The following is a 15746-nucleotide window of genomic DNA, read 5'->3' as shown; positions in this document are numbered from 1 at the left end:
CCCTTTAAAAGCATCAGGCAACACGATTTCGTACGGAGCTGCCAACAGGTCATGAGGTGAAAAAGATCAAATAAACCGAACAAAGTCTGCAAATTACTAAACCGTGCACATGGATTGGTTTATCAGACGTTGGCTCCCCCATCGAGAAGCGCTAGAATTCATGTCATCAGATAATGTTTCCCCTCTGCTTTTCAGGTACATATCTGCCCACAGCAGTAAAAATGGTACTACTGACGACTTGTTTAATTTTTAAATATTCTATAAAATACGTACCAAATAAAAGGATTCTATTTGTAGAATAACATAAAACAAATCATGGGTTCTGTATAGAGTGACTTAAAAAAAAAAAAATTGGTCAATCACTAATTGAGGGTGTGTGTTTTTTGTTTTTTGAGTGTTTTTGTTTAGTTGTTTTTTTTATAATATATAAATATATTTATTTAGAAAAATGAAGAAAGGTAAATTGTATGCCTGAACTGCAAGTACTGTATTGTTTTCCTTTTTTCAATAAAAATATTTGCAAAAAAAAAAAAAAAAAAAAAAAGAATCAGTAGAAGCTCACTGGTCCGCACACAACCTCTCGGAAGCCTTTCTCAGAATATGCCGTTTTTTACGGGGGGCGGGGCTAAGAAAAATGCATCTCGATGGGTGAACCAATTTCGGCACAACACTGGCAAACCAATCAGTGCTCTCGGTTTATTAATCCATGTGCACAGTCTAGTATTTAGTGCACTTTTTTCTTTTTTCCTTTTTTTTTTTTTAACCACATGACCCCTGGGGGGCTCCATAGGTTCAAATGTTAAAAAAAAAAAAAAAAGTGATCTCTGATTAAATCAGCATTTATTATAGTAGATACAATTTCCCTTTAGTATTATTATTACTCTATCTATCTTGTGATCTGTGTCAGTACAAGATCACTCTTGCATGCGTGATATTTCTTAAATCCTGTGCATAAATATAAATTTTTTCCAGTAATTTATACAAGCATAAGAAATGCTCCTGCAGTGTCTGTATGTGTACTGCAGAGGGAGCAGTCGGACCTCCAGTGAAACAGCCTTGCTGGAGTGTTTGTTGGGGTTGTCCGCATAGCGCCAGTTGATCCTGGCCACCTGGCCGTCTCTAGGGGGCAGTGCGTCCGCGATAATGACTCGGTCCTGGGGTGGGATCATGCCGCAGTCCCGCGCCACTGAGATAGCCGTCAGTATGTTGTCACCTGGACGAAATGATTACACACAAGACATTAATATTCTTATAAGAACAACTAACTTTTTAACTATTTACCACATTATATATATAAATAAATGAAAAAATATAAATATATAAATAAACTTTGTTTAAGTCAAAGAGTGAAAAATAACAGAACACAGTTATAAGAGTTTATAAATTAAATGTATTTTATTTTATCATATTGCCTGGGTTGTTTTGAGAACAAAGGATATGACGCACTATATTGCGCAATCGCTAAGCCTCGATATAATCATTAAGACAAAGTGATGCAAAAACCTCCCACTAAAACTGCTCTGATCTTTAAAGGTTAAGGTATTTCATCTCAAGCTGACAGTCCAACAACTTATCTTTTCTCTCAGCTTCACCAGCAGGTACAGGAATTTCTGAAAAAATTTTTTTTTGGTCATAATTTCTTCTTCATAATTTGCTTCTTTCCCTTTTAAATAATTTACTGCTCGCAGTAGTGCTGTTTTTGCACTATGTATTATTTAGTCGTGAGATTTTTAAGGTATTTTGCTAAAAGTAAAAAAAAAAAAAAAGCTCATCATAGCACCACTACTTTATTAAAGTCTGCATTCACAACGGCACACTCTTCGTCCCTGGCAGACTGTCAGAGCTCTACATGATTAAGTGTGTGAGTCAGAGGACTGCAGGCTTTACTGGCTTTGGATTCAAGGATTCCTAATTAACCAGACGAGCGTGACACCGAGCCGTACGACCGTACACACTCCCCACAGCGTTTTCAAGCGTGAATGGGAACAGAACGTTTAAGGAATGGTTGTTTCATTACGAAGTCGTCTGGTAAGACGTCAGCAGTACTTTACGTACCCGTGACCATAACCGTGCGAATGTTCGCCTGTCTGAGGACGTCCAGGACTCCCGGTGTCTCGGGCTTCAGCTTGTTCTGCATGACGATCAGCCCCAGGAACTCTACGTTGGTCTCGATGTGACTCCTAGAGATGTAGGTCAAGATGAGCAAGTAATAACAAAGAGTTATTATTAAATACACGTTTAGGATATTGTATATTTTAACTCAAAAATATAATATTCATGTGTAACTGGTTATATACAGAATAATTAAGAGTGATGACTGGTACAGATGGGGTAATTATTTATTTTTTTATACAAACAAAATGCTCAAATTTCGATGTACAGTCGACCCACAGCAAAGTCGCGGTTTATAATTGGAGGATTTTTCCCTAGAACCTAACTAATAATTGTTCGCGGAATATTCTCTGCAATTTTTTATTGCAATATATATTTTTATGCGTTTTAACGCTAAATTATTAAGAACAATATAATTTACAAATTTTGGAACATAAATATTAACGTTACGCAGCTAAATTTCAATATAAAATAGAACAATATAAATGTTTAGTTCAGTAGAGAGAACTCAAAGCGACCGTTAGAGGAAAATGTGACTTGGGACGGTGAATTATTATTACGTATTTACCCTACAGAACAGGTTTTTTTTAAAGGGTGATGTACATTGTTGGGTAACGCATTAGAGTACTCTGATTACTTTTTTGATGTAACGAGTAATCTAACACGTTAGGTCCGCAATTTAAGTACTCAAAATCCATGAGCCAGACTGCAGTCATTCCCAATCCGTTAGTGTGTGTATGTGTGTGAGAAAGTCCTCCTACAAGCCCCGCCCCCTATCTGTCCCCTACTGTTACACCCCTATCCCACCTATGCGGTTTGACTATGCGAGGACGATGCGTGGAAAGATGGAAACCTAACCACATCGCCAAAACTCGCGTTGAATCATGATGTACCGTACTTACAGCCACCGCGCAAAACCATGTAGGTGAGATAGGGGTATTAGTAGTTAACAGATTATGGACCAAACTTCGCTGAGTGATGATGGTAGAATAATTATAAAGGTCTTGACTAAAACAACATGCATGAGGAATGCAATAATTTTCTGCAATAGAAAAGTACTTGAACTAGTTACGTTTATCAGAAAGTAACGCTGTAATGTAACTGATTACTTTTTTAAGACAGTAATCTTGTAATGTAATTAGTTACTTTAAAAAGTAACGTCCCCTAACACTGGTGATGTATGAAGCCGAGTTTGCAATTAAATGAAAGTGCTTTGGGAGCATATTTAGGGTTTAAACTATAAAAATAAGCATTTATAGGCATTTTTTGTACCACAACCAAAATTTAAGAGAGAGAGAGAGACAGCTGACACTGCGTTCACACAGGAAACACGCAGGAAGTACTGTGAGATGTCCAGTACCTGTTAATGTTCTGTACTTTATGCCAGGTCAGTTTAGACTCCAGACGCCTGTGTGCCAGAGCGATGACACGGAAACCCTGTTTAGTGTAGCCTTCCAGAACCTCGGAAAAATCCTGCGGTACTGCGGAGCATAACAAAAAGATTACAACGACGAAACACACTGCGAAATCATTCACACTAAATCCAAGCTCCTATGCAAACTCAACCAACCCGTCTCTTTCTTGCACAGACTCGCCACCACCTCGGGCGCCCCTTTGACGTAGGCGTCCATCCGCTTTTCACCGAGTCTCCGCGCCACCACGCTCATCCTCTGCAGCGCCGACGAGAACGGGAACTGGCGCACGATTCCGATCTCATAAGACGCCTGTAAGGGACAGGTTTAAGAAAAGGTGCTCCACCTCACGCAAGAGAACCCACCGAGAAGACGTGGACAAAAAAAACTCAACTACTTACCGACAACTCGTACAGCTCCTGGAAAAAACACAATCGGAGAACACAGCCTCAATACATGCCAATTTTTTTTTTTTTTTTATTCACCAGAAGTCATGAGCCATGTGTTAATATCTCATCTAGCGTGCGATATGAGAGAGAGAGAGAGTAAACACACCATGTCCTGCTCCTGTGACACCGCGGGTTCAGGTAGGAGCTGCTTGGGTGGGCGGACCACAGTGGGCATGATGCGCTCGTGGAGAGCGGTCTCCTCTTCGGTGGCCTCCTCTAGGATCTGCAACACAAAGCATAACAACATTGAAATTGATTTATAACGAGCTAAAAAAGTTCAGTAAAGTACTAGAGATATTAGGAGCTTTCAAAATAAAAAAGTCTATTTTAAGGCATTAAACCTTCCCATTTTGATAGATTATATTAAAGCAATGTAGCTTTTAGTGCACTTCGTTACCGTATCCAAAGTGTACCCTCCCCCCCAGTTTTCTTTTTAAACTCTGTTACAACATTGCTCTTTTCACATGACCAAGTATGCCTTCGAGAACTGTTGTTGCAAAATTTGCATAGTTACATTTTTTTTAACTATGCATAAATAATTGTATAAAAAAATACTTTTTTTAATACAATTATTTCAGTGTGATTTGTCATGTTATACAAGTTGTTTGAATTACAACAATCACCTTTAAAATGCTAAACAAAAACGGACAAATGTGCAATCATATTATTTATTAATTTACATTTTGGTTCTTTGGTCTGTCCACGTGCCATCGGGCATATCAAAGAACAGACACTCCCCACTATGGAGACATATCCAGCTCAACTGCTTATTGTCATTGACATTCCACAGCCAGTTCAGGGACGCCAATTAGCCTAACCATGTCTTTAGACTACGGGAGGAAACCGTACCGTGTATATATATATATATATATATATATATATATATATATATATATATATATATATACAGTGGAACCTCGGATTACGAGTAACGTGGTTTACGAGTGTTTTGCAAGACGAGCAACAATTTTTAATAATTTTTTACTTGAAAAACGAGCATTGTCTTAGTTAACGAGCACCGAGTATCGTGTTTCACGCATGCGCTTCTTGTTTTAACAACGAGCGTTACGTCATCACAAGTGAGCCAACGGTTTTTCTCTCTTTCAGCAGAATTGTAAGTAATTGTCTCTCCTGCTGGGTGAATACACACACGCGGTGTGTGTGTGTGTGTGTGTGTGTGTGTGTGTGTGTGTGTGTGTGTGTGTGAGAGAGAGATGTGCGTGTGCGCGCGCACACTCACACACACATTAACGGAGAGACCGTTTTTAAAACCGTTTAAAAATTAGCAAGGAACATCGCTAGTCACACTCGCGTAAATGCATACTAACGGGATTACTACTGTAAAGTAAAACAACAACAACAACAACAAAAATTAAACAGCTCCTCACCTTTGAAAACAGTCGCGACAGAGAAGAGTTTGTGTGTTTATTTGGCAACCTGAGAGAAGGGGAGCTGTAAAGCCGAGACCCATTGTCTCCCCTGCTGGGTCTTAGTGCTTGCAGTGTTTTTGAGTCTGTGTAAGGCAGAGAGTTTGTGTGTTTGTTTGGCAACCTGAGAGAAGGAGGCTGTAAACGCGCGCGAGCCCCCCTTCAGCCCCCCCGCCCCCCCTCCTCTCAGGTTGCCAAATAAACACACAAACTTCTCTCTGTCGCGATTGTTTTCAAAGGTGAGGAGCTGTTTAATTTGTTTTTTTGTTGTTGTTGTTGTTTTACTTTACAGCAGTGATCCTGTTAGTATGCGCTCACGTGAGTGTGACTAGGAATGTTCCTTGCTAATTTTTAAATGGTTTTAAAAACGGTCTATCCGTTAATGTATGTGTGTGTGTGTGCACGCGCACATTTTACACACATACACTCTGCATGCACAAACGAAAACCCTTATCTGTCGGGTTTAATTTTACATTTTTTTAAGGTAAAGTACAGGTTAATTTGTTTTATTTTTACTTTATATTTTGTATTAATTATATTTATGTATTTATTTTTTGGGCTGTAGAACGAAAAATTTAAGTTTCTCTTATTTCCTATGGGAAAATTTAATTTGGTTTAAGAGTGTTTTGGAATACGAGCCCACTTCCGGAATGAAATTAAGCTCGTAATCCGAGGTTCCACTGTATATATATATATATATATATATATATATAAAATTATTTAAACTCTACATGTGATTTTGCAGACCAAACAACAAATAAAAAAAACAAAAACAAACCCAGCCGGTGGCCTCAAACATCTTCAGATCCAGAGGGTCTCCAGAGAGCTTTCCTTCGATCTTGGTGAGGGAGTGACACGAGGCCATGCAGGCCACGAAGTGAGACTTCACCAGACTCTCTTTATAGGCGTTCTCCTCAGAGTGGTGGAACCTAAAGGGTGAGACAAAGACACAGACCGGTGACACTCAACATACAAAAGTGCAGATATTTACCAAAAAGAAGACGACCATGGACACAACGCAACACGTGAAGCTACTGTACATCACAACGTAATTAAAGCCTGTGGTGAGAATTGTAGTTCGTACCTGCCGTCCTCTACTCTCTGCACGCCCCAGAGATCTAAACCGTCCTCTGTGAGCGTTCCTGTCTGTACAAGGAAGAGGAAGACAAAGAATGAGTGAAGAAAGTAAAAACAGAGATTATTTTAACAATGTGCTTGACTGTACCTTGTCGAAGCAGATGAGGTTGAGCTGACCACAGATGTTGATCCTCTGCGGGCTAATGCAGAAGATGCCCAGGTTTTTAAGACGCCGCTGTGCGTACACGATACCCGCCGTCATCGCCGCGGGTAGAGCGGGTGGCACCGTGATGGTGATGATGTCCAGCGACTCGATGATGATGGTTTTAGCAGGAACCTACGGATACAGAATCGGTCAGTGAGAATGCGCGTCACAGTATTTTTGCCAAGATATGTATTTATACTTTTGGAAAAGTGGGCACTACATTATTCATCACGCTGAGCACGATGGAGTAGATAAAGCCAATGCCAGCCACGCCAACCAGACAAAGCAGGAAGAGGTAGGCATCCCGGTACAGCTTAAAGTCAGTGGGTTTCGGGTACAGGATGGACCGGATCAGCTGTCCTTTTGCTGTACTGAACCCTAGAAGAGGACATTAACAAACATGAGCATGCATGCACACCAGTGTCTTTTTAGTTGCAGTTTCAGGATTTGTCACCAAGTCTCAAAGAGCACGAAGTCGCACCCACTTACCGGTCCGGACCACCACAGCCTTAACCAGCTCTCCTGAATAAAAGCGGGTCTGGATGACATTCGTGCCGCAAAACAGCGTGTGTCTCTTGTGCTCATCCAAATTGTACTCCTTGTCCCCATCAGCACCCCTGTCTCCCTGTTGTGGGTTGGGCAGGTTAGTCTTTGTGACTGGCACACTTTCACCTGGTGGACAAAAAGAGAGACAAAAAGTGAGTAAGAGCGATGAACGCTTTACTGTCACGTGCAGTCAAAGTCTTTTCTTTCTGTAATCCAAATTCTCAGACTTGTCTCCAGAAACTATGTTTTGAAACCATTTGGATGTCCACCACCATGAGGAGCTTACAAAATAGCCAAGACAGGGATAAAAACATCAGATTTTTTTTTTTCGTATTTATATAACGAAAAAATGACTGTGTTACTGTCAGTACTGCTGCTGGATATCTAGCGTTTCCTCCAGAATCAATCCACCCAATCCATCCATCAATCAAATCAATCCATCCAATCCATCCATCCAATTCATCAAATCTATTTAGCAATCTAATCCACCCATCCAATAAATCCATCCATCCATGCCTCCATCCCATCCACCAAATCCATCCATCCATTCACCAATCAAATCAATTCATCCATTCCATCCGATCTACCCATCCATCCATCCAAACCATAATATCTATTCATCCATCTAATCCACCCATCGATCAAATCAATCCATGCATCCATCAAATTCATCCATCAATCCAATCCATCCACCAATCAAATCCATCCCTCCATCTCATCCACTAGTCAAATCCATCCCTCCATCCCATCCACCAATCAAATCCCTCCCTCCATCCCATCCACCAATCAAATCCCTCCCTCCATCCCATCCACCAATCAAATCCCTCCCTCCATCCCATCCACTAATCAAATCTCTCCCTCCATCCCATACCTAATCCCTCAATTCCATCCGATCCACCCATCCATCTACTTCATCCGATCCACCCATCCATTTACTTCATCCGATCCACCCATCATTCTACTTTATCCGATCCACCCATCCAATCAAGTCCGTCCTGCCATCAAATCCAAAACTAAAAAGGTTCACAGTGACCTACGAGCACGCTCTCGTTGACAATGCAGGTTCCAATAATTATCACAGCGTCTAATCCACCCATCCATTAAATCCATCCATCCATCCAATCCACCAAATCTATCATCCAATCTCCCTCCATCCCATCCACCAATCAAATCCCTCCCTCCATCCCATCCACCAATCAAATCCCTCCCTCCATCCCATCCACCAATCAAATCTCTCCCTCCATCCCATCCCATCCACCAATCAAATCTCTCCCTCCCTCCATCCCATCCACCAATCAAATCCCTCCATCCATCCCATCCCATCCACCAATCAGATCCCTCCCTCCATCCCATCCCATCCACCAATCAAATCCCTCCCTCCATCCCATCCCATCCACCAATCAAATCCCTCCCTCCATCCCATCCCATCCACCAATCAAATCCCTCCCTCTATCCCATCCACCAATCAAATCCCTCCCTCTATCCCATCCACCAATCAAATCCCTCCCTCTATCCCATCCACCAATCAAATCCCTCCCTCCCTCCATCCCATTCCATCCCATCCACCAATCAAAGCCCTCCCTCCATCCATCCCATCCACCAATCAAAGCCCTCCCTCCATCCCATCCACCAATCAAAGCCCTCCCTCCATCCCATCCCATCCACCAATCAAATCCCTCCCTCCATCCCATCCACCAATCAAATCCCTCCCTCCATTCCATCCCATCCACCAATCAAATCCCTCCCTCCATCCCATCCCATCCACCAATCAAATCCCTCCCTCTATCCCATCCCATCCACCGATCAAATCAATCTATCCACCTAATCCACCCATTTTATCTGATCCACCCATCCAATCAAGTACATCCGTCCATTAATCAAGTCCATCAAGTCCGTCCGTCTAATCCGTCCGTCCGTCCGTCAATCAATCAAGTGCGTGCGTCCGTCCGTCAATCAATCAAGTGCGTGCGTCCGTCCGTCAATCAATCAAGTGGGTGCGTCCGTCCGTCAATCAATCAAGTGCGTGCGTCCGTGCGTCAATCAATCAAGTGCGTCCGTCCAGCAATCAATCAAGTGCGTCCGTCCGTCAATCAATCAAGTGCGTGCGTCCGTCCGTCCGTCCATCCCCGTCCCGTCCGGGTCCCGGTCCCGTCCCGGTCCCGTCCGTCCCCGTCCCGGTCCCGTCCGTCCCCGTCCCGGTCCCGTCCCGTCCATCCGGTCCCGTCCCGTCCATCCGGTCCCGTCCCGTCCGTCAAGTTTAAAACAAAAATGGTTTGCAGTGACCTGTGAGCATGCTCTCGTTGACGATGCAGGTTCCGCTAATCAGCACGGCGTCACAGGGCATTATGGTCCCATTACTGGGGATGACCATGACGTCACCTGGGACCAGGTCTGTAGACATGGCTTCTTCGATCTCTGTATTAAGAAGAAACAGAAGAAGAAGAAGGAAAAGAAGATGACCGGGGTGGAGGGGTATTGATTCGAATCGAAACCCTTTTTTTATGTCTGTATATAAGTGGAGCCTTGAGGCTTACCGTTGTTTGCCCTGCAGACTGATACACGAACAATACTGTGAGCAGCCACCATGTCGTGCAACGTGATGTATTGCTACGAGACAGACAAACAAAATTTTAAATGGATTACAAACAACACAAGCCACAAAAAAAAAAAAAAAAAAAAACCTGATGTACTAATAATATTTCCATCACATGGGATTGGAAACAGAGATGCTCACCTTTTTGATGGTGTAGAGAGAGGTAGCGATTGAAATGATTGACATTAACATTATAGCCATAGCGTAGTAGTAGTATTCGTCAGCACACCACAGGATAACACTGAAGAGCTGGAAGATGTAAAAGGGGTTGAGAACCTGGAAAGAAGAGACAGAAAAGAAATGTCAAGTATGAGAGAGAGAGACAGAATGAGAAAGAGGGATATAAATGAACCTGACACATATGTGAAACTACAGCGCCGGTCGACTGCAAATCAGGCAGAAACTGTGTTGTGGTTTCACATGGCACTGTGGACAGGTTAGTGGTTTTTCTGAAAAACTGAGTCACATGGAAACTAGATTTTTTTTTAAACAGAATGAATATTTGTGATATAATTGTAAGCAACAATAAGCAGGGCCGAGCATCCTGCGCCATCGCCACCCGAGCACACCTCAAAGACAGTGGGCACAGGCATTTAAAGGGAACATACCAATACCATTATGACATCATTTTAAAAAAGGGGGAATTTTATGTTTAGACAAAAAAAAAGCATTACACAATGATGCTCTGAAAGGTGGAAAAAGATATTTTAAAGTAATAATAATCTTTGGAAAAACAAGAAGGCCGTACACACACTATGACGACATACTGTTTGCAACCTAAATAATTTTACAAGCATGATAAAAACAAGAGCTAACATGCTTTTCTTGGCAGATTCCGTAAAAAGCTTTGTTAAAGAAAATTATAAGCGCCATGGAAGGGAGGTCGAGTGCTACTTTTCATTTTAATGAATATACTTTTTATTTATTGTGTAAAAGTTCTATGTGCTGTATAGCCTTAATCAATCTTTAAAACCACTACTTTGTGATCAAAAGTGCAAAACATTTCCTCTTGATACTGTATTTAATACTTTAAAGGTCCTCTATCACACCATTTCTTTCAAAGTCTCAGGTCTTCCGAAGTACATCTGTGAAATACTTCTCAAACCGTCAACTCTATTTCACTCCTCGTTCAAATGCGACGTTTTAGTGTCTATGTAAATGAGCTAGTGCTAAGCCAAGCCCCTCCAGAGAACAGCAGAGCTCAGGGGGAGGGAATATTTAAGAGGGTGACATTAAAGAAAAAATCTAATCAGCGCACACACTGGAGACCCACCTGAATGTCTGAAATGCCTTAAAAAAGTGCATTTAGCAAAAATAGGTCGCCATTAAATAGTTAATATGCCAAGTTTGGCATGTAGGTCAGGCAACTGAGCTTGGATAACAAGAATGCCAACCACCTTCTTCTTCGACTTCTGAATGAATTCTATACTTTAAACTGGTCAATGTAACCAGTCAAGGTTGCCACAAGTTAGCATAGATTCAATATTCCATCCATTATCGATCACAGAGGAGCAGGGTCCGATCCCAGGGTACTTGTATGTACATGTACAGTATTACGAAAGGACACACCCTTACTGACGTCACCTTGGCAGGAGCCGACTCCACCTAACCTCCACAAACAGAGTCTGGGTGTTGGTTTTAACGGATCTACGTACCAAATTTACCACAAGCTAGCGTTAGCTTAGCCTCAGCTTAGCAGTTTGACACCTGCAATGCAGCCGTCACTCATTTAACCACATCCCTAATTTTGTTCAATATAATTTTAACTGATGAGATAGATAAAAGTCACCCGCTGTAGAGTCGGGAAATCTAGCAATGGAGATCAAATTATTTTTTTTTTTCTTCTTTTTTTGGTACCAAAGTTTTAAGATATTTTAACATGGGAGCCTACAGGGTGGCGACTTACTCACTTTTGGAGCTAGTGGTCTTTTGAGGAACTTTTTCTTCACTTTTTAAATTTCATTTAGATCCACAGGGTTTCCCTTGCACATGCAGGCACACATTACGAGTTGTGGGTCTTCCCCCAACCCCAGTTGCGACATCGCTAACCACTAAGCCGCCATCCTGGAACAAATATTACATAAAACTTCCCTGCCCTATTTAGGGGCTGAAGATCCTACCTCCTTGATTAGCAGCTTGAAAAGGGAAGGCACTTTCACAGCAATTTCATTATCTCCAAAAAAGAGTCTCCTAAAAAATATTGAAAAAGAGAATTGGTTAAGAAACACAAAAAGAATAATAACAATAACAATAAACAACAACCTCTGTGTTCTCGTGATCACCCCAGGGCACACATTGATTTATAGGTTTGAAGCTGGACCAGTTTTTACAGGTTGGGGCGGGATGCTAAGGAATGTTTATGTGAAGAGATCTCCTCGTGTCTGCCAAAATGGGCTTAAAGAGAAAACACATGATCCTGCAGCCTTCAATGATTACACCCGTTTTTTTCTTTTTAACAAATCTATTAAAACTGGATAATGACCATAATAGGGATAATAAGCTCATTATTACTATTAGGTGTATTTACGTAAAAAGAAAACAACAACAACTCAAAACCGGTCTCAAGTTAAGAAACATTACACCAGATTTTTTGTTTGTCTGTCTGTACCGTTCCTTCGAATCAGATGTCTTATGGTGTGATCAATTATGTTCAGGTCGTCCCTGACTTACTAACGAGTTCTGTTTCGGAAGCACGTTCGTAAGTCAGATTTGTTCCTAAGTCCAACAAGTCCTATACGTCTTTGACACGAATATACAATGTAAGAGCATACCAATCCACTAACATCTGTCCCCTTTCCCCACCCTGCTATCATAACCATGGCCAAGAAAACCTTGGATTATGAGCATAATTCGTTCTAAAAGCGGGCTCGTATTTCAAAACACTTCAGAGCAAGCTGATACAGAGAGAGAAAATGGATTTTTAACCTCTCTAATGAGACTTGCTATTGCTTCACACGCGCGCTGTACACACACGCATTCAGACACAAAATAAAATATGTTTTACGCACAAAATTTTTAAAATAAAATTTTATAAAAAAAAAAATCTTTGCTCGTCTTGCGAAACTCGCAAACCGCGTTACTCGCAATTTGAGGGTTTACTGTATACATATAATTGTAAATATTGGTATCTGGTGCACTGCAGTGTCTATTTTTTGTACGATACATGTGAGCTACTTCTGTGACTGAACTGGGAATAGAACCATGGTCTGTTCGTATTGCAGAAATTCGTAACTTGAATGTTCATAAGTCGGGGACCTGTATTAAAAAAAACCGTCATTATTGTGATCATTCAGCCGTTACCTGTACTTCTGTTCGTTTTGGCTGAGGCCGCCGCAGTGCTCCGAGTGGATGCTGGAACAGCTGGGCTTTAGATCCTCAAGACCCCTGCAAACGCAGCATAAACGACCGAAGATAAACATGATGAATACTCATCAATACTGCGAAAAGTAAGATAACACTGCTTACGTGAACACTTCATAGTTTTGTACAGCGTCCTGCCAGTAGTACTTTGTGCTGTGGAGTGTAAAATAGCGGATCTGGGGAGAAAAAAGTAAAAGAATAAACAAAAAAAAAAGGAACCCTAAATTCAGCGCTGACTCAATAAAACACCACAGCAAATGCAGTGATTAGTCATAAGCAAAAGGCTTACATTCATGATGTGCTTTACCGTTACTCACTCGGTTACTCACACTGTGAGCAGTGGGCTGTTTAGGCAGTCATCAAAAATCGCAAGAGCGGTTTGTGAATACGCGCAATATATCTCCATGTAGGACAAGGTGTGGAGAGGAGTGCGGTTACCTGTACAGGCTGGTGCTCGGCATATTTCCTGATAAAGCCTTCGGGTGGGGTGTCGGAGGGGTTGGGGGTGTGGCCGTTGGCCATGTGGGTGGTGCTCTGCGAGTCCAGGCTGCAGTAAGGGCCATTCCCAGGGGTTAGCATCACGCGCACCTTAGCCATGAACCAGCGCCTGAACTCGTCCTTAACGGACAAAAACACACACTTGCACTTAACTGTGCGTATTGTTTTTTTTTTTTTTTTAAATATACACTCAATATTTACATAGACAAATCAGAAAATGTTTACAAAGGTTTATATTTGCATAGATTCTGTCATATGAGCAACCTGCAGGTAACAATCCCCTGGAGTAAATGTTTTTAAACGATTATTTACCATGAGAACCTGAAAAGATCTAGTTATTATTACAATAGCAAGACAAAAATGATCCTCGCTCCAGTTATAGCAAAACTTCTATATTAAAAAAAGAAAAAAAAAGAACGAAAAGAAAGAAAAAAGAAAGTAAAAAATGCAAGGAAAAAAGAAAGAAAGAAGGAAAAAAGTAAGAATTCAAAGAAGAAAGAAAAGAGAAAGAAAAAATTGTCTGTCTTTTGTAAAAGTTAGTTATTCCACAACCAGATGGCGGATCATTTTTGACTCGCCCTAATAATATAAAATATATAAAGGATTTAAAAAAAAAAAAAAAAAAGAACTAACAGAGAAAGAAAAAAAACAAACAAAGAAGAAGAAGGAAGAGGAGTACAACGAGTACGCACAGTGCTCCGGAGCAGAACCACCTGGGCGTCGCGGACGGTCGTGCGGGTGCACGTGGCCTTGGCGCACCACTCGGGCAACCAGTAAAGCAGCAGCAGCAGGAAGCCACCTGAACACAGCGCGCCCAAAGCCACCAAGGCCAGCTTCCAGCGGCACAGCCTGTACCCGGTTAGCTCCTGTAAGATATACACAAACGTTCTTAATAAACTGGAATGTTCAGTGCTGCGCTATGGGTGGATGGTAATCGCAACACACTTCCCTGGATCTAAGCAGAGCATTAATAAAGTTAAAGAGCAGGATCTTATACGGGTGTGACGATCAGGTGTCGTATACTTTTGGTCACAATGTTGGAGATTTGAGAATTCCTAACCCCCCCCACACCACTAGTTTGGTCACATGACTTGAAGACGTTTTGTAATCCTCTGCACAACACCCAGAGACTCGACCAGCTTGACGTGCTCACTTTTCCTAAACAGCAGCACGCAGGGAGCCGAGACACGGGGGGACACGGGCTCAGAACACAGCCGCAGCACCGGCGCTTTATTTCCAGCTACTTACTCATGAAAAAACAATGATCTTAAAAAAAAAAGAGCTTACCATTTCATCCTCCATCCCTTTATTAACAATCTTCAGCTCCTCCTTCTCCATCCTGCGCTCTGGTTTCACCTCCACTCCAAAGGGTACTGCTACTTTACCTGGAAACATCACACAGTGTCAAAGAGTTTGAGATACACAAGTATGGGATCGACCAACACGCATACACACAGAGGTCATGACCCTGATCTATCCAGCTGCATTTTATAAAAATACAGCTGCACTGTCTGTTCATTCCCACCACACAGAGAAGGAGAGATTTATTTTTCCTTACAAATCAATATATTCCTTTAGCCTTCATGAACATTTCAGATTACACTCCTTAAAGTCAAAAGCTGACCACACAACGTATGACAACGATGAAATTCAAAGAAAGAATAGAAAGAAAGAAAAGGACAAAAAGGAAAAAGAAAAAAAGGAAGGGAAAAAATAAAGAAAAGGGTAAAAAAGTAAGAAAAAAGAAAGGATTGTAGAAAGAAAGAAAAAAGGAAGAAAAAAGAAAGAAAAACAAAGAAGGCAAAAAAGGTATAAGACCAATGAAGAAAGAAAAAGAGAAGAGAAAGGAAGAATGAGAAAGAGAAAAAAAAAGAAACAAAAAAGGTGGGAAGAAAATAAGAAGAAAGGAAGGAAGAAAAAAGAAGGGAGGAAAAAAAGCAAAAAAATAAGGATGAAAAGGGGGAAGAAAGAGAAAGGAAGAAAGAAAAAAGAGGAAAAAAACAAGAAAAACCAAGGAAGGAAGTAAGAAAGTTAAAAAGAAAAATGAAGGAAGGAAGAAACAGAAAA

General features: G+C 41.4%; 1 protein-coding gene across 1 annotated transcript in view; it reads right to left on the bottom strand.

Moving 5' to 3' along the window:
* Positions 1-15746, bottom strand: part of atp13a3 (ATPase 13A3) — a 43744-nt gene that overhangs the window by 11676 nt on the left and 16322 nt on the right. The window contains exons 3-22 of the mRNA XM_053513634.1: positions 14967-15064; positions 14372-14545; positions 13620-13799; positions 13287-13357; positions 13122-13205; positions 11942-12011; positions 9963-10097; positions 9763-9835; positions 9512-9643; positions 7172-7354; positions 6903-7060; positions 6626-6814; positions 6485-6546; positions 6179-6329; positions 4080-4196; positions 3926-3943; positions 3683-3836; positions 3473-3593; positions 2056-2180; positions 1041-1213 (exon numbers count right to left, since the gene is read on the bottom strand). Coding sequence (XP_053369609.1) covers positions 1041-1213; positions 2056-2180; positions 3473-3593; positions 3683-3836; positions 3926-3943; positions 4080-4196; positions 6179-6329; positions 6485-6546; positions 6626-6814; positions 6903-7060; positions 7172-7354; positions 9512-9643; positions 9763-9835; positions 9963-10097; positions 11942-12011; positions 13122-13205; positions 13287-13357; positions 13620-13799; positions 14372-14545; positions 14967-15017 — 2421 coding nt within the window. The 5' untranslated portion in view covers positions 15018-15064. The remainder of the gene's footprint in view (positions 1-1040; positions 1214-2055; positions 2181-3472; positions 3594-3682; positions 3837-3925; positions 3944-4079; positions 4197-6178; positions 6330-6484; positions 6547-6625; positions 6815-6902; positions 7061-7171; positions 7355-9511; positions 9644-9762; positions 9836-9962; positions 10098-11941; positions 12012-13121; positions 13206-13286; positions 13358-13619; positions 13800-14371; positions 14546-14966; positions 15065-15746) is intronic.

The sequence above is a fragment of the Clarias gariepinus genome, chromosome 15 (assembly GCF_024256425.1).
Source record: "Clarias gariepinus isolate MV-2021 ecotype Netherlands chromosome 15, CGAR_prim_01v2, whole genome shotgun sequence".
NCBI classification, from domain to species: domain Eukaryota; kingdom Metazoa; phylum Chordata; class Actinopteri; order Siluriformes; family Clariidae; genus Clarias; species Clarias gariepinus.
The sequence above is the reverse complement of the archived record's forward strand: the minus strand, read 5'-3'. Positions and strand labels throughout refer to the sequence as shown.